The 18,292-nt window shown below is 41.5% G+C and overlaps 1 protein-coding gene and 1 long non-coding RNA gene across 4 annotated transcripts in view; one reads left to right on the top strand and one right to left on the bottom strand.

Annotated features, from left to right (window-relative positions):
- The window catches only part of AK5 (adenylate kinase 5), a 239,594-nt gene that overhangs the window by 161,286 nt on the left and 60,016 nt on the right, over positions 1-18,292 (top strand). For all 3 annotated transcript variants that reach the window (XM_060142523.1, XM_060142522.1, XM_060142521.1), the window contains 2 exons: positions 14,092-14,134; positions 16,364-16,408. In XM_060142523.1, coding sequence (XP_059998506.1) covers positions 14,092-14,134; positions 16,364-16,408 — 88 coding nt within the window. The remainder of the gene's footprint in view (positions 1-14,091; positions 14,135-16,363; positions 16,409-18,292) is intronic.
- The window catches only part of LOC132516115 (uncharacterized), a 108,660-nt gene that overhangs the window by 36,740 nt on the left and 53,628 nt on the right, over positions 1-18,292 (bottom strand). The window lies entirely within an intron of this gene.

The following is an 18,292-nucleotide window of genomic DNA, read 5'->3' as shown; positions in this document are numbered from 1 at the left end:
CATGCAGCTCAATAACAAAAAAACAAACAACCCAATCCAAAAATGGACAGAAGACCTAAATAGACATTTCTCCAAAGAAGATATACAGACTGCCATCAAACACATGAAAGAATGCTCAACATCATTAATCATTAGAGAAATGCAAATCAAAACTACAATAAGATATCATCTCACACCAGTTAGAATGGCCATCATCAAAAAATCTAGAAACAATAAATGCTGGAGAGGGTGTGGAGAAAAGGGAACACTCTTGCACTGCTGGTGGGAATGTGAATTGGTTCAGCCACTATGGAGAACAGTATGGAGGTTCCTTTAAAAACTACAAGTAGAACTACCATATGACCCAGCAATCCCACTACTGGGTATATACCCTGAGAAAACCAAAATTCAAAGAGTCATGTACCAGAATGTTCATTGCACTCTATTTACAATAGCCCGGAGATGGAAACAACCTAAGTGTCCATCATCGGATGAATGGATAAAGAAGATGTGGCACATATATACAATGGAATATTACTCAGCCATAAAAAGAAACGAAATTGAGCTATTTGTAATGAGGTGGATAGACCTAGAGTCTGTCATACAGAGTGAAGTAAGTCAGAAAGAGAAAGACAAATACCGTATGCTAATACATATATATGGAATTTAAGAAGAGAAAAAAATGTCATGAAGAACCTAGGGGTAAGATGGGAATAAAGACACAGACCTACTGGAGACCGGACTTGAGGATATGGGGAGGGGGAAGGGTGAGCTGTGACAGGGCGAGAGAGAGTCATGGATATATACACACTAACAAACGTAAGGTAGATAGCTAGTGGGAAGCAGCCGCATGGCACAGGGACATCGACCCGGTCTTTTGTGACCGCCTGGAGGGGTGGGATAGGGAGGGTGGGAGGGAGGGAGACACAAGAGGGAAGAGATATGGGAACATATGTATATGTGTAACTGATTCACTTTGTTATAAAGCAGAAACTAACACACCATTGTAAAGCAATTATACCCCAATAAAGATGTTAAAAAAAAAAAAAAAAGAGAGAGTGATTTCATCTCCTTCATATAAAAACCCAGAAGTGGAATTGCTGGGTTGTATGGTAGCTCTGTTTAATTTTTTGAGGAACCTCCATACTGTTTTCCATAGCAGCTGCACCAATTTACGTTTCTACCAATAGTGAGATTATCCTTGATAAAATGGGTGGGCCTCATCCAATCAGCTGAAAGGCCTTAAGAGCAAAACTGAGATTTCCCTGAGGAAGAGGAAATTCTATGGTCTACAGCGTCACCTCCTGCCCTAGAGTTTCCAGCCTGCCAGCCTGCCCTCTAGATTTCAGAATTGCCTAGCCAGCCTCCACAATTGTGTAAGCCAATTCCTTGTAGTAAATCTCTGATAGAGATAGAGATACATAGGTAGAGTTATATCCTGCTAGTTCTGCTTCTTTATAGAACCCTAACTGGTCAACTGCTGGGTCAGCCAGGGCCCGGCTGGTCTAGGATGGCCTCTCTGGGATGAATGGAACTCTGTTCCACACGGCCTCCCATCCTCAAGCAGGCTACCTCAGATTCATCCTCATGGCAGGGGCGGGGGACCAAGGGAGAATGTGGAAGCAAGAAAGGTTCTTGAAGCATAGCCTCAGAAACGGGACACCAGCACTCTTCCTCATTCTGTTGGCTGGAGCAAGTCTGATTGGTACAGATTCAAGGGCATGGAATGAGACTCACCTCTCAATGAGAGTATGTGCAAAGTGACATTGCAAGGGCAAGAATGCAGGGAAGAGAGAAAATGTGAGGCCACAGTTGCCACTAACCTATCACAGACTGTTTGATATGATGATGCAGAAAAGGAACAACCTCAAAATTATTTTGTAACAATACACACTACTATATATAAAATAGATATCTAATAAAGACCTACTGTATAGCACAGGGAACTCTACTCAATACTCTGTAGTGGACTATATGGGAAAAGAATCTTTAAAAAAAGAGTGGATATATGTATATGTATAACTGAATCACTTTGCTGTACACCTGAAACTAACACAACATTGTAAATCAACTGTACTCCAATATAAAATTTTTAAAATTATTTTGTAACAACCAATATGCATTTTCTCTCTTTTTAAGGCAGTAAAACTATGAACTAAAATATTCAGAGCCTTAATTTTCTCACTTGCAAATGGAGGATAGTATAGCCCACCTCATGATATTAGCATAAGAATAATGAGATATCTGTGAAAGCAACTGCTGTAGTGCCTGGCAGGAACTCAACAAATGATACTTCTCTTTGATGGTAACACTTGAGCACCTACTGCGTGCTAGAAAAGAGAAGGCAAATATATTTGAGGCACAGGACTGGACATTTTTTTAAGTGTTTTTGCAGCGTCATTACGCATAGGTAGAATCAATGGATAAAGAAAATGAATGCATATACAATGGCATATTATGCAGCTGTAGAAAAGAAAATCTTGTCATTTGTAACAACCAGGATGGACCTTGAGGGCATTGTGCTAAGTGAAATATGCCAGATAGAGACAAACAAATACTGTATGACCTTATTTATATGTTTAATCAAAAACCAAACAAATTCATAGGTACAGAGAACAGATTGGTGGTTGCCAGAGGTGGGAGGTAGGACCAACAGGTTCAAACATCCAGTTAGAAAATAAGTAAGTCATGGGGATATAAGGTACAGCATGGTGACTATAGTTGATAACACTGTACTGCATGTTTGAAAGTTCCTGAGAGAGTAGATCTTAAACGTTCTTATCACTATGAATGGTAACAAATGCTAACTAGATTTATTGTGGTATCATTTTGCATATACAACTATCATTATGTTGTACACCTGAAACTACTATAATGTTACCTGTCAATTGTGCCTCAATAAGAAATATTCATAGATTAAAATTATTTTTAATACAAAATAATTATTTGACAAAAAGCTTGGTCAGTATGTGGTGATGCCAAAACAGTGTTTGAATTTTCAAGGAAAAAAAACACCGTATGGATGCAAACACAACCCAATCCCCATAATTTGTCTCCATGGTTTTGAATTTTCTTATTTTAATGGCACATTTAGAAGCTATAGTTTTGTTTTGTTTTTGTTTGTTTGTTTGTTTGCGGTACGTGGGCCTCTCACTCTTGTGGCCTCTCCCGTTGCGGAGCACAGGCTCTGGACGCGCAGGCTCAGCGGCCATGGCTCATGGGCCCAGCCGCTCCGCGGCATGTGGGATCTTCCCGGACCGGGGCATGAACCCGTGTCCCCTGCATCGTCAGGCAGACTCTCAACCACTGCACCACCAGGGAAGCCCAAGAAGCTATAGCTTTAAATGTTGGTGCCCAGGTTTTGGAATCAAACGGACCTGAGTTCGAATCTCAGCCCTCACATTAGCTCCATGACTCAGGCACCTCCCTTAACCCCTAAGACACAGCTTCAAATATGTAGACTGGGAACGATAGCACCTTTTTCAGTAGGCTGAAAATGAGAAAATGCCCAATAAACGTAGTTATTGTTATTATAACCAATATGATAAAATGATGGGAACATTAGTTCAGGGTTTAGAATGCACTGAAATGCTTTTGTTTTGTTTTTTTAATAAATTTATTTACTTATTGATTTTTGGCTGCTTTGGGTCTTCATTGCTGCATGAAGGCTTTCTCTAGTTGTGGCGAGCGGGAGCTACCCTTCGCTGCGGTGTGCAGGCTTCCCATTGCAGTGGCTTCTTGTTGCTGAGCATGGGCTCTAGGTACACAGGCTTCAGTAGTTGTGGCTCGCGGGCTTGGTTGCTCCGCGGCATGTGGGATCTTCCCGGACCAGGGCTCGAACCTGTGTCCCCTGCATTGACAGGCAGAATCTTAACCATTGCACCACCAGGGAAGCCCCTGAAATGCTTTTTTATAATTGTCTCCACTGCCTACTTCACCTGTTAGCCTTTTTCCCCCAAAAAACTAACTCTGCACATCGGGGTGTTATTGCACCAGCAGGTTGGGGTGTTTAGAGACGCAAAGTCTGTACCTGGAATAGTCTGGAAGTTTATCCGTGAACTATCGAACTTGCTGATCTTAGTCTGTCCACAAAGACTGTCAGTGCAAAGCGGGTAGCATTAAGTAAACAACTCACAACTTAAGCGGATGATAAGGAATATAAAGGAATCATAATTTGTAATGGAAAAGCAAGAAAAGCAGCAACAAAGCATCCTTCCTGGAAACTGTAAGACTGCCAGTTTCAGCACGTGTACATGCCGGACCTGTATAGCGGCCAAATGCTTAGAGTACTGAACTAGAGTCCTCCAAAAGCTCTAAAAGCATGTTGATTTTAAGTCTGGATTCTGAACATTATTAACCTTTAATAACTTCTGTATCAAATTAGTGGTAAATGCCTTCAGGTAGAGGCAAAAACTGAAATTCTATATACTTGCACCATTGTTCACCCAAGAAAGAATTTTGCAACTATGGATAAATTCAGTAGGATTCAGTGAGGTTGCCTGCACGTAACCTAACTACAGTTGGCTTAAACAATTTAAAAGGTGGTTTTCTCTCTTAACCGCAGTCCAGGGATAAATGGTTGTGGGGTTGGTGCAGCAGTGGCCACACACAGTCAGACCAGTTCCCTCTTTCCTATCTGCCCTTCTCGGCATGTGGGCAGACCTCCCTTCAAGGTCGCAAGATGGCAGCAGTGCCTCCAAACAGCGCTTTTCCCCACACAACCATTTGCAAAACTGGAATGGGTGAGTGAGGCTGACTCTCCCCGTGTGTGTCCCTCTCTCTTCTGAATAGGGAGGAAATCTCTCCTCTGAAGCACCCACCCCTCAAAGATTGCTTTTTACATCCTTTTGGCCCAGATTTGGCCACAAGCCTGTACCCATCATGCAGAGGAAGAGGGAGGTGGCTGCAGCCTGCAAGAAGAAGGTGGGCTGTTGAGTAGGGGTCTAGGGGTGTCTGCCGAAGGGCTTAGGGAGGAGGGCAGAGGAGGTGGCCCTGGCAGAGCTCTGGTGCCTTCCATGCCACCTTCACCCAGAGTGGCTCCATTCTTCTTCCACATAGAATCCTGCTCAAATAAAAGCTTCCGTGGATAAACATCATCTGTAACCCTTCGCTGCAAACTCAAATACCTAATATACTAATATACTAATACCTGATATAAGTCAGTGAGTCAAAATTATTTGTTCACTATTACATTCCCAGCATCCAGGATAGTTCCTAGCATATAGGAGGAGCTTGTATTCATTTCCTATTGCTGCTATAACAAAGCCACAAACTTGGTGGATTAAAATAACACAAATTTGTTATCTTACAGTTCTGGAGGTCAGAAATTAAAAACGGGTTTACAGGGCTAAAATCAGGGTCCCGGCAAGATAGCATTCCTTCTGGAGTAGTTGGGGGAAATCCATTTCCTTGCCTCTTTCTGCTTCTAGAGGTTGCCCACATTTCTTGGCTTGTAGCCGCCTCCCAGCAAATGGCATCACTCCGACATTTTCTGCCATCACATCTTCTCTGATTGCATCCATTCTGCCTCTCATAATGATCCCTGTGGTTACATTGGGCCCACCCAGATAATCCAGGATGATTTCCCTATCTCAAGAACCTTAACTTAAATCATATCTGCAAGTCACTTTGGCCATGTAAGATAACATATCCATAAGTTCCAAGAATTAGGAGGTGGACATCTTTGAGGATGTGCATATCATTCTGTCTACCACAGAGCTCAATAAATATTTGTAGAATTGTTGAATGAACAGTAGAATCTCAGCATTGGAAGCTGCTTTAGACAGCATGTAGTCTAACCTCTTACAAGGTCTAGGAATCTCCTCACTGGCAGATAGTAATTCCATGTCTGCTTGAATACTTCTGGTGCTGGGGGCTCTCCACCTTCCAAATTAACCTTTCCACTGTTGGACAGCTATAGATCTTAGACATTTAGACCTTTCTTCCTTAGGTTACTTCTGCCCTTCTTTCCGGAGAAATCTACACATTGTATCTTCTATATGACTCTTCTTCCCCAATTTTGGAGAAAAAAAAAATGACTTATTGTCTTTATCATTTACAAATCTTCACTTAGCACATCTCCATCTCAGTAACTGGGGTTACAAAAAGGTGAAAGACAGCCTCCAATCTTCAGGGGGGTTATTGTGAAAGTGAATCCTACACATAAGAAGTTAAATAACAATACAGTTAAATGAGTTCATCCATGTTAAGTGCTCAGTACTGTGCTTGGCATGTAACAAGTGATCCAAAAATGTTACCTGCTCCTGTTGCTGTTATTACCATTCACAGATGCTCTGGGTCAAATTACTGATGCACCTGGAGTTCATTGATGCAGCAGTGACTGGAGAAGGCTCAGGGAGGAGGAGGGTTGGGAGGAGAGGCAGAATGTAAACAAACTCAGGGTAAAGGGGAAGGAATTCCACGCCGGACAAACACAGAAGGCAGGTGTTCAGAGGCCAGATTAAACAGGTCAAGTTCTAGGAAAATGAATAGATTTATTTATCTCATGTAGGGTTTATCTTAACTAGCTTGGGCAAAACAGCATGAACTTTATCCAAGTTGTAGATAGCAGCTGTAGATGGCAACTACCCCGCAGTCTCTCCAAGTTCTCTGCTCCTGAACCCTTCCTGGGACTTGTAGAGACTTAAGTCCCATGGTCTCAAGTCTAGTGATTGCTTCTAGTGGAAAGAACACTTCTTTCGACCTGCCTCTTTGATTCCCAACTCCAGCCTGGAGATCATCTTTAGCTCCTCTTTGCTCTATGCTCCACGGCCACTAACTAACCCTGTCCCACTCCTCACTCAGCCTTACCCCCTAAAACCTCAAGGAACTGAACACAGACATTGAAGTTGGAGAATAACGAAAGTGAGAGAAGTAGAGGCAAGGTCAGAGCTAGACTGTAGATGTACGGGTGGTCCATGGAAAGCTGTTTGTTGCATCTGTAATAGTGATAGGCATGAAGTACTTCAGGCCACCGAGAAAGCAGAGGGCACACCCGTGACGAGCAGAGGACTCAGAAGGAAGAGGAATCAGGAGGAGTTTGCAAGGAGTTCTTCCAACCCTCCACTTGCTCACCCCATCCAGATATGCCTTCTCCCAACCTTACTTCCTTTTTAAAGAAAGATGGTGGGACAAAGGATGATGAATGATTCTGTGCAATATTTTTCTCTCTGAAAAACACATGAACACACATACAGTATGCTTTAATCTAATAATCTGATTTTCCATTTTGCTGAGGCTATCTCATAAAGAGCCTATATCCTCATAGCATCTACAAAAGTGCGCAAGACAGGCCAGTATGCTCTGTAGTTCCCAATGATTGACACTAAGCTTTGCCATTTTATTTGTTTCGTAAGGAATCAGAAAACAAAAGTGGCAAAGGCCAAATAACTCTCCTTGGTAAGACTCTATTCAGGTGTGACTTTATGGCCAACATTCACTTTAAATGAGATGAAATCAGAATGAGAACTTTGCTCCCTTCTTTAAACCACCAGCCTTGCAAAGCCCTAGGGCCAAATCTGGCACATGAAGCCAAGACCAAGTGTTTCCTCCGTGCTCTTCCAGCAATGAGTTGAGTTGGACGTATTTTTAAGATGATGAAAACAGGAACTTACAGGAAAACATCAGGGAAAAACTTCTTTCTTTAAAATTTCTCATTAGAGACACAAACATTTCAATTTATACATAAAAGAAGAAAATTATCATTCCTCCTCAAGAACTAGATCTGTAAACCACTATTTAAAGTAGTTTAAATAAGCAATTTAATAAGATGGGGAAAAGACTAGCCTAGCATCCCCTATATTTTTTCCTCCCTGTTTACTCAATTATACAAGTACTTCCACAGCAAGACCTCTAATTGTGTAGACTTCAGTGAAAGAGAAATGGAACTTGCTGTAAAATAAATTATTGGGTGTAATTAAATTACATACCACTTCCCATACTTTTTTTTCCAAATTGCCCATTACTTTAAATGAAAACATTTTTAGAAAAGAACTGTAAACACTCAAAGCATTTCTCAAGTACCATTCTCCCTTCTTCCTGCTGATACAATGTAGGCATTGTTCCATTTTCCAATATTCTCCTGCTGAAGATCTGAGGAATTTCAAAACTTCATTCACCAGTAAAACTTGAGAGTTCCATTTTCAAATCACTTGCTGAGCAGGATCCAGCTTCAGTCCCTCTTTTAGCAGATGAATCCATCTTCATCTCTATTCATGTGACACCATGAGCGTTCCCTACCCTGCTGTGGTGCAGTCGCTCGATATACTCTGTCCTCCTGCACTTGACACACAGACAAGTCATCACCCTCCTTCTGGGGCAGCAGGAGAGGTGTTTAGAACACGAGCTTGGGAATCAGGGAACCCCACTGGCTGGAGCATCCTGCACGAGTCACATAAGCTTTCTGAGCCTGAGTTTCCCCATCTGAAATATGGGAAATAGCAAACCTGCCTACCTGCTAGTGTTTTCTGGAGGACCAGATGAAATCACACATATTGCAAACACTCCAAATGTTACCCAAAGAGCAGTTCCGATAACCTTTTTTTTTGCGGTACGCGGGCCTCTCACTGTTGTGGCCTCTCCCGTTGCGGAGCACAGGCTCTGGACGCGCAGGCTCAGCGGCCATGGCTCACGGGCCCAGCCGCTCCGCGGCATGTGGGATCTTCCCGGACGGGGGCACGGACGCGTGTCCCCTGCATCGGCAGGCGGACTCTCAACCACTGCGCCACCAGGGAAACCCCCCGATAACCATTTTTAAAATTGTTTATGTGAGGTGTTTTGCTGGTTTTGTTCCTTAACAGGCATAAAGAAAGAGAATCCAAAAATCTCATTTTCAGGCTCCAAAATGGGGACATGGTACTGTTTTATTTGTTCCTTTTTGCTTATTCTTCTTTCCTGTTAAGATTCTGGTTCTCAGTAAAGATGAACCCTTCTGAGAACTGCAGGACCTTTTGCATCTCAACCCCAGCCCTACTTCCCTGCTATTGCTTCTTATAATCAGAGATAGTGTCTTTAGACAAATTTAAATAGAAAATCCTCATAGGCCATTTCATGGGTCATGATTCTCCCAGAATTTGCATGATCTGCTTAGTACTAGTTGAAGTACGAAAAAGTTAGAAAACACTGCTCCTCACATTGTCTCAGAAACTACAGAATCTCTTTGAAATCAATTTTTTTTGGATTTTGAAAATAAATTAAAAATGGATTTTTATCTGGGCTCAGTGCCAGAGAAAGAAAATAGTTTTTTCTTTGCAGTATTTGTGAATTTTAGGGCCAAAAATTAATCTTTGCTGTGACCTTTTATTATTATATAAAGCCTCTTTCTCATAATCCCACTTGAAGCTATACACATTTTTTATGCCATGAAACACACACACTTGTTTGTTTGTTTTTTTAATCTATTTTTTGGCTGCATTGGGTCTTCATTGCTGCGCACAGGCTTTCTCTAGTTGTGGCGAGCGGGGGCTACTCTTCGTTGCGGTGCGCGGGCTTCTCACTGCGGAGGCTTCTCTTGTTGCAGAGTATGGGCTCTAGGTGCATGGGCTTCAGTAGTTGTGGCTTGCGTGCTCTAGAGTGCAGGCTCAGTAGCTGTGGCGCAGGGGCTTAGTTGCTCCCCGGCATGTGGGATCTTCCCAAACCAGGGATTGAACCCGTGTCCCCTGCATTGGCAGGCAGATTCTTAACCACTGTGCCACCAGGGACATCCACACACACGCTGTTTAATACAAACGAGAACTAGGAAAACACTCCCCAAATGACCTACTACTTCCCTCTCTTTCCCAGGGGAGGTTTTGTTTTGTGGTCCCCAAAAGGATTTTAAAAATCAACACCGTCTACTCAAGGAGGGGCAGTAGAGGATCTGATGACTGCCCCCCCACACACACACACACATAACAGTAAGAGGATGCTGATGAGGAAATGTAGCTTGGTATCAGGGCACTGAGGTCAGTCCTTAGCTGTAAAGCACTGTTTAAGTGTCAGCTTCATATTATGACATGATCTGCTTGTGACAGGGCCACTGGTCCCGTAACCAGGAGCAGATGCTGTGCTGACATCAAAGCAGGATGAAGAACTTCACCATAGATGGTGAACCATCTATGAAGCTATGTTGTTTTGATCTTGCCCACCAATAATTCAAGGCACTGGGAGCGACCAAACATCCATATCTCAAGGTGAAGATAAAGGACCTCTGATCCAAAAGGAAAACACAAACACACACCAATTAGCTGCTCCTCCTACAAAGAATACCAGAATCCAGCCTTGCAGAAGGAGTTGCTTGCCTACAGATCCACGCAGAGAAGTAAAGTTGAATGCAGGTTGCTTTTACTCTCCTACGGCTCTGGCTTGACTGGGAATGAGGGATAGAGACCAAAACCAATCCGTAGTCCAAATCCAGCTTCCCCATAAAGCCACCAATCCTACCCTGAGGTTCTAAATGTGATCAACATGATTCTAGATTTCTCACCATCAACTACCAACATATTATCAAATACCGAGCACAAAAAAGAAATGTGGCAACCTGAGTTGGGTTTTGGGGGCTAGTGGTTTTGCTGCAGGCTTTCCTACCTTCGCCAGTATTAACAGCGTCGTTGCAGGCTGTGTCTGGGTTCCAGACTAGTGAGTCACAAATGGCACTTACATAAATCTGTGCCTGTTTTTGTACTACCTCTCTTCGTAAGTTTCTTCATACTTGATATGCCGCTTCTTGCCCCGAAAGCCTAGGTTTACACTGCAGAAAGTCTTCTATGTCTCACTGTACCCACAAAGTCTAACCCCGCATTCAGACTTACAGGCAACAAAGGGCTTAGTGGATAGAGCAGCAACAAGGTAAGAGGCTGCAACCCCCAGAGGCACCCACAGGTACCCAGGGTGGAAGTCGGTTGTTGGTGGGTTGTGTTTTCTCCAAGAATGCCTCACAGAAGATGCAGCTACAGTGGAACTGGATATAAACACCTTATCAGCCATTTCTCCAAGAAGCTTATCTAACATTTTGCACCTTATATAACTGACATTCTGAAATTAATGCCTCTTATGCAGAACACACCTAGCATTTGAAAAGAAAAAGAAGTAGGGCCCCCGGAGGCTGTACGACATCTTTTCACCAAAACCAGAAGTATTTGCCTTTCACTGGTTGTTTCATGTATGTGTGTGTGTTTAGATGTCAGATAAATTTTATCTACAAAAGATCAATTGTGAAGTTTATTGGGCATCACCGGGAAATAACACCCTGCAATCAAACATCCCACTCACCTGGGTTTTCATGTCAGTGAGTGCAGTGCAGCACTTTCCTGATGGAGAGTGTTTGACGGTTGCATCTATGCTCCAGAAACTTGTTCACTATCAATGCATTCATGGAAATGAAGCTGGGGCTCATCTGAAGCACTTGGGCAAACAGAACAGAAGACTGTGAATAAAACCTGTGGATAAAAGTAGGTCAGACTCAAGAAGCCAAATAAAGGTCAGAAAGGCCCTTTTATAACCTGGTGCATTGTTTTATGAATTCAGATTAACCCTGATCAAACTCCCAAGACATGATAGCCAGGTACAAGAAAGATCTGTTACAGTTTGGTCTATAAGGTGGGTGTAAGTCTGATAATTCAACAATAATATTAAAAATTGAGAGAAAAGGGGCTTCCCTGGTGGCGCAGTGGTTGAGAGTCCGCCTGCTGATGCAGGGGACACGGGTTCGTGCCCCGGTCCGGGAAGATACCACATGCCGCGGAGCAGCTGGGCCCGTGAGCCATGGCCGCTGAGCCTGCGCGTCCAGAGCCTGTGCTCCACAACGGGAGAGACCACAACAGTGAGAGGCCCGCGTACCCCCTCCCAAAAAAAAAATTGAGAGAAAAGACCTCATGGTTTCCTCTTAACGTTACCTGAATACATTCAATAGCTGTTTGGCAAGCAATAAGCAGAGTCTGATTAAACGATTCTTTTCCAACAAAGGCTACTGAGCCTCTTCCTATGTAGCTGCATCTTAGGCAAACATATTAATTGCTTCAAGTAGGTCCCTGTCTCATGTGGGCTTCCCTAGAAGCAGAGGCTAAGATGGGGATTCTTTGCAAGTGTGTTATTAGGTGTGCTCTTGCGAGACAGGGAGAGACGCAGGGTAGGGCAGGGGGAGAAGCCAGCTGGATATTAGCTTCAACTTGATCTCAGGGGGACCACTGGGGAACAACTTATACCAGAGTCATCCCAGCTTGAGGGAGGGACCAGACTCCTGTGCGCTCTTAGCAGCAGCTGGGGGATGGGTGTACCAGCCAGCTGAGCAGCAGGACACTAACAGGTCCACTATGGTAGCTAAGATGATGGGACTAAATCTCTAGGAGCCAGACTGTGTGGTAGGAGATGTGGTTCTCATCCCAACCCTGTCCTCACTAATGACATGACGATATGGCCACGGGCCCCTCACATGGCCTCTGCAACTACCAATTTCCTCATCTGTAAAATGGGAGAGCAGGGGTGGTAGAGTTGGATTAGACGATCCCTGCACAATGTGAAATGCAATGATTTCAGTAAGGGTAGTGGGCGGAGGCTCACTGAGGAATAGTGGATGTTTTCTTCTATTCATGGAAAGGAGTTAATTAATGTAAATGTGTCCCTGAATAACTAGTCCATTGAATACTCTTCCCTCACCTGGAATAGCTCTGGATACACAGGCAAATCTAGGAAGACAAGCAATAAAGTTGCCCTGAAGGCGTATGTTCTAAAAAAGGATGGCAAGGCTCTGTTTTCAAACAAAGTGCTTTTGTGGCAGTTTACCTAAAGGGAGCATTAATACAACCAGGCAACCTCATTTAACTGACTCCTGTATCAAAGCAAATTAGAGGCAAGAGGCTGGAGTAAAGCATGAGCCAGAGACTGTCCCTGAAAAACTACACAGCCTCTAGGGAGAGCAGTTTGGAAACATTTATCAAAATTATAAATACATTTATTCTTTGCCTGCACAGCACGCTCTCTGGGAATTTATCCTACAGGTATATATGTGTGAAATGACATTTATGTGAGTTTATTCATTGTGCTACTTTTTCAAAAATAGTCCAAGATTGCGAACAACTCAATGGTCCATCAATAAAGAATTAGTTAAAAACAATAACAACTATGGTACCTTCCATACACAGTGGAATACTGTATAACCCAAGAACATCTGTACGGATACAGAAGGTTCTCCTGGATATATTGATAAGTGAAAAAGCAAAGGGAAGAACAGTATTATCAGATTAGTATGTATATTATAAACACATATGCATACATAATATGTTTGCTTCTTTCTGTGTAATGGACGTAATAAGATCATATAGTTATACTCAAGTGTATCCATAGATATCTAGAAGTCAGTTTTTGTGTATCTGGAAAGATACCCCCCAAAAAACTTTTATGAGTGATTATCTCTAAGGGATGAGGGAGTGAGAAAATGGGATGGATAGAGACATAGGTGGGAGTGAGAAATCTCACCAATGCCTTTTTACAGATTTCCTTTCTGGATTTTTTTCCCAACCATCATAGGTTTTTCTGTAAGGAAAAGGGAGGAGCTGTTTGATTAGAAAATAAAATGGAAATTTAAAAGGCAGGCATCAATCAAAGCTGGTCATTCCAACTTCCCTTATCTCATGCTTTCGTTCAGGGATTGGCAAACTGAGGCTGTTGGTTAAGTAGTGAGACCATATGGCTCACAATGCTGAAAATGTTTACTATCTGGCCCTTTCCAGAAAGTTTGCCAAGTCCAGCTGTAAATCATGGAGTTGTTTGTAAAATAGCTGTACTCCTCCTATCAGTGAGCTTCAAGTACTTCTATCAGTTTTGTCTTCTTTACATCAGCTTTTCTGACCACAGAGAGTTATGCAACAAGGAAAAAGGCAGGATATTGCACCTGTTACAAAGAGCATGAGCTCCGGGGACAGACAGCCCAGGTTTAAATCTGGGCTTTGTCCCTCACGACTATGTGGCCTTGGGCAACTAACTTCTTGAACTCAGTATGGTTTTCATCCGTAAAAGCTGGGTGATAATGGTACCTCCTTCACAGAGTCGTTTGGAAGGTTAAGTATGTTAATGCTGGCAAGATGTTTAGTACAATGCCTGTTAGTATTATCATCTAATATTTTGATTTTTTATAAACAGGGTGATGACCAGTTAAATGTGTTTGAAGAAGACACCATAGGAGGTGAGCTTTCTTTACTGATCAGACCAAAGTTGTCATTTTAGTAGCTCTGAGCATGTCTTTTTTATTAAACACCACTAAGAGATAACAATCTACCAACAGCTTGTACTTTTCCCTTAGCCAGGGAACATGATTAAGATTGGGACTCTTTGGATCTCTCCCCTTTTGGTCCATGTAAAGAATCAAAGGGACACCTTACTAAGAGATGCATTTCCTCACTGCCCAGAGAACATGAGCCCCAAGACCCTCAGTGAAGAGAGGATGCTCTGGTTAAAATGTTTGGAAAACACAATACCCAATCCCCTTTGGAAGATTCACATATATAAGAGCACAGCAAGACTCCCACATGTCCTGTAGGAAAGAGAGCTGGCTATCTTTAATTCACCATTCTTCAAATTTTATTGGAACACAAAAGTCTTTTTCCTGCATCGTGGTTACTACTCTGCAGTGTACCATTGGGATGCAACTTAAGAAACACCTAAATTATACTGCTTCATAATTTTGTCATGTTAAAAGTCTTGCCAAAACTAAAAAAAATCCAACCATAATTAGCTACACATGGAACTGAAAATAGATAAAATTATGTGAATTTGAGTTTGTCCAGAGAAAGATAAGTTTCATGATTGTCCTAGAAAAAAAATACCTGCTATCATTTCCACTCTGTGATAACTGTTGTTATAATTATGGTCCATGGAAATATATTTACATTGACTGGGAGCATATACAAGTAAGTGAATTGGCTTTCTAAATAACCCCAACTCTAATCCTGCCGCTCCATGAGCATGGGGTAGTAGATAAAGTGTCGTTTGATGATAATGGCAAAAGCAGGATGTAAAAATTGCAGTCACCAAATGACATAATGGTGACTCATGAGGAAAAGGCACATAAACATGAAGCAAGTGCAAATAATCAACTCAGCCCCAACTGGATGGGGATTGATTGATTGCTGAATAACGTTTCCTCTTTTCCTGGTTATAAAATTAACACACATTTATGTGGAAATTTTTTTAAGGTGGAAAATAAGAGCCATCTAAGACCTTATGACCTCTGAATAATCATGGGTAACATTCTGGTTTATTTTATTGCAGTGTACTGTCTATATACCTATCTTTACCTAGTTGAGAATACATGTGTATATACAAACATTATCTCCAATATTTTGTACCTATCCTAACAAAAGCCTGTTCCCATGTCATTGAAAACTCTCTATAAACTTAATTTGTAATGACCACATTGTATGAATGTACTATCATTTTATGAATGTACCATCATTAATTTTTTAAAATAACTAGTAATTTTAAAAAAAGAACTATTTTTTTAAACTGGAATAAGATAACCATACTAATACTAACAATAATAACCACTTTCCTAGATTGCAAATACATTAAATGTTGCTCAGCTTCATAAAAGTAAACTAGAAGAAAAAAGTAAACTAGAAGTATGGAGAACATGAGATGACCGTTTGGCTCCACGTGTTAAAAGCATCAATCTATCTGCCTTTAACAGAAAGCTCCAGATAATACTCGATTTTTCCAGTCACCATGGGCTACTCTGTAAAGAGACTGAAGCATCTGTTTGATTTCAGAGAACGATAACAAAAAATCCTTTCATGTGAAAACCAAATGGTTCCAAAGACCCCCAAATTCACCTCTTTCCTCTGTTTCCAGCTCTTTTTCCCTTGTCTCCTTCTTCTTCTACCCCAACTCAATTCTTCATGCCCTATTCCCTCTCTCTCTCTCTCTCTCTCTCTCTCTCTCTCTCTCTCTCTCTTCTCTTCTCTCTCTCTCTGTCGCTCTCTGTCTCTATCTCTCTCTGGTAGAGTTGGGCCTTTCACTCAACTAATAGTGGATTCCCGCAAAAAATGTAGCATTGTGTATATAAGTGAACCACTTCATGACTACCTACTACATCACGTGACAACTGGAAATCTTTTAGGGCTCCTCAAACTCTGCAGAGTTTCACACTTTGCCAAAAATCCCTAATCATTCCTTTGCCTTAAAGCAGTGGTTCCCAAGATTCAGTTCTCACTCCCCACCTTCATGACTTTTGTTTTATCTCTATGCTATCTATTCTCTATATATTATATAGAATACTGTATATTATAATACATAATGTAATAGTATATATTATACTATACTATATACTATATAATACTATATACTATATAGTATAAAACCAGGGTTTCAATACAGTTTTTCTTTCTGTATAACTTAAATTATTCTTATTTTAAAGGTTTCACGGAAGATTTGAGAAAGTGTAAAATTATTTTCCTGATTGGTGAGTAACAGCCCTCAAATTTTCAAATGTAATTGCTAATAATAACAACGTGGTAAGGAAAAAGGACTACTCATTTCTCAACCTGTTTTGAAGTCTTGGCCCTTTTTTAGTCAAGATTACACCCCCGAGGCTTCCGGATCATTCCTTTCATTTATACAGTTTTATATTACTTTGGCTTTGTATCTTTTCAGCATAGACAAAGCAGGACTCTAAGGAATATCAAACTCCTGAGTTTAGCTCTATGATAATAAAATGCATTATAATCCCACGGGTAAAAGGATACCTACGTCTATTAAAATCTAACACCTTTTCTGTTTGAACAATGATACATCAGTAACCACATATTCAAGTATACCTTAATCACCATACCCTGCATTCCATACAGCTAACAACAAAAGCAATCTCGTTTGTTTTATGCCCTAGTACAAAGAAACTCATTGGGAAACAAATTGTGGGATAAAATTCATTTCAGGTTAACCAGCATTTTCTGAGCACCTATTATGTTCCAAGTTATCTCCTTTAATCCTTACACAATCTTATAGGTTGGTGGTCCATCCCTATTACACATCTATTACACAGACAAGAAAAGTGAGCCTCAGAAGGTTAAGCAACTTGTCCAAGGTCACAGAGCTTATTAGTATGAGAACCAGATTTCCAGTTTTTCTCTTGGGAATAAATGGGACTAGTTGCACTAGTCCCATTTATCCCAACTAGTTGCACAGCAGTTAAAATATCATCAGATCACCTCCCAAAACTTAGTGCTTTTCCCTCTAGCTAGTCAAGTCTATAGAAAAGTTAATACACTCACTTAATACTGTACATTTTTCAGAAAATACTATTTATATTCAGAAATAATGAAAAGGTCCACACCTCCTCAATGAGTGGGAAAAAGAATGGTTATCAGCACCCTAGAAATATACTCAGATATACTTAGAATCTTGCACCCTAAAGTTAGGATTCTTCCTTGGAAATCTCTCAGTAAACCTCCCTCATTGTCAGATGAAGAAACTGAGTCACAGAGAATTTAAGGGGTTTGAGGCAGGTCATTCAAGCAACTGGTGGCAGAGAGGAGACCAGGGTCCATGGCTGTGGTTCCCCATTTCCGGGCCCTCCTCACCCCACCACTGAGTTATGTGGGTTGTCACCCTAGACGGTCCCCCACATTTAATCATCCACCAACTACTTACTGAATATTGGACCCATGCTGGGCAGTGAGCAGGGATCAGAGAGTTTCCATCTTAGAGGAAAAGGAGAACTAATCAAATTACTATCACAAACCTTGAAAAGCGTTGGGAAGGAAATGAGCTGAAACAGCGAACAAGCAGGGTGAAGTGTTTGGGGTAAAAATGGGTGATCAGGGAAGGCCCTGTGAAAGTGACATTTAAGCAGGGAACTAAAGGAAAAGACGGATGACTGAAGGGATTAGTGGGAGGTGAGAGGAAGACGAAGTCTAGCCAAAGTGAACAGCATGTCTAAGCAGTGAGAATTCTTGAGCTCAGCTGAACTCTGTTTCTGACCTGCTTGTCTCTAGTTGACCTTAGCCTTGGCAACTGGATGGACAATTGCCTCACTTAGTTTACATTCTTTTCAGAAAGTAAAAGTACATTATGTCTACTCCTTACCGAAAAGAAACTCATCATCATAATTTCAAAGAAAATTCCCCTTTCCACACAAATTTTAATCAATTATCTTGGCATCTAGAGTATACACAATAAATTATACTTTCCGTCCAGCTTTTATCGTAGAGGCCAAATTAGGAAAAGGGGAAACTCTTTAAACTTGAAGTTCAGGAATCCAAAGAATGAGGCTTTATTATCACATAGCAATCTGTGTTTTTAATAATGTGGTCCAAAAAAAAGCTTTTTAAAATAGTACAGCATGTTT

Source organism: Lagenorhynchus albirostris, chromosome 2 (assembly GCF_949774975.1).
Source record: "Lagenorhynchus albirostris chromosome 2, mLagAlb1.1, whole genome shotgun sequence".
Lineage (NCBI taxonomy): Eukaryota > Metazoa > Chordata > Mammalia > Artiodactyla > Delphinidae > Lagenorhynchus > Lagenorhynchus albirostris.
This window is presented reverse-complemented; position numbering and strand designations above follow the sequence as displayed.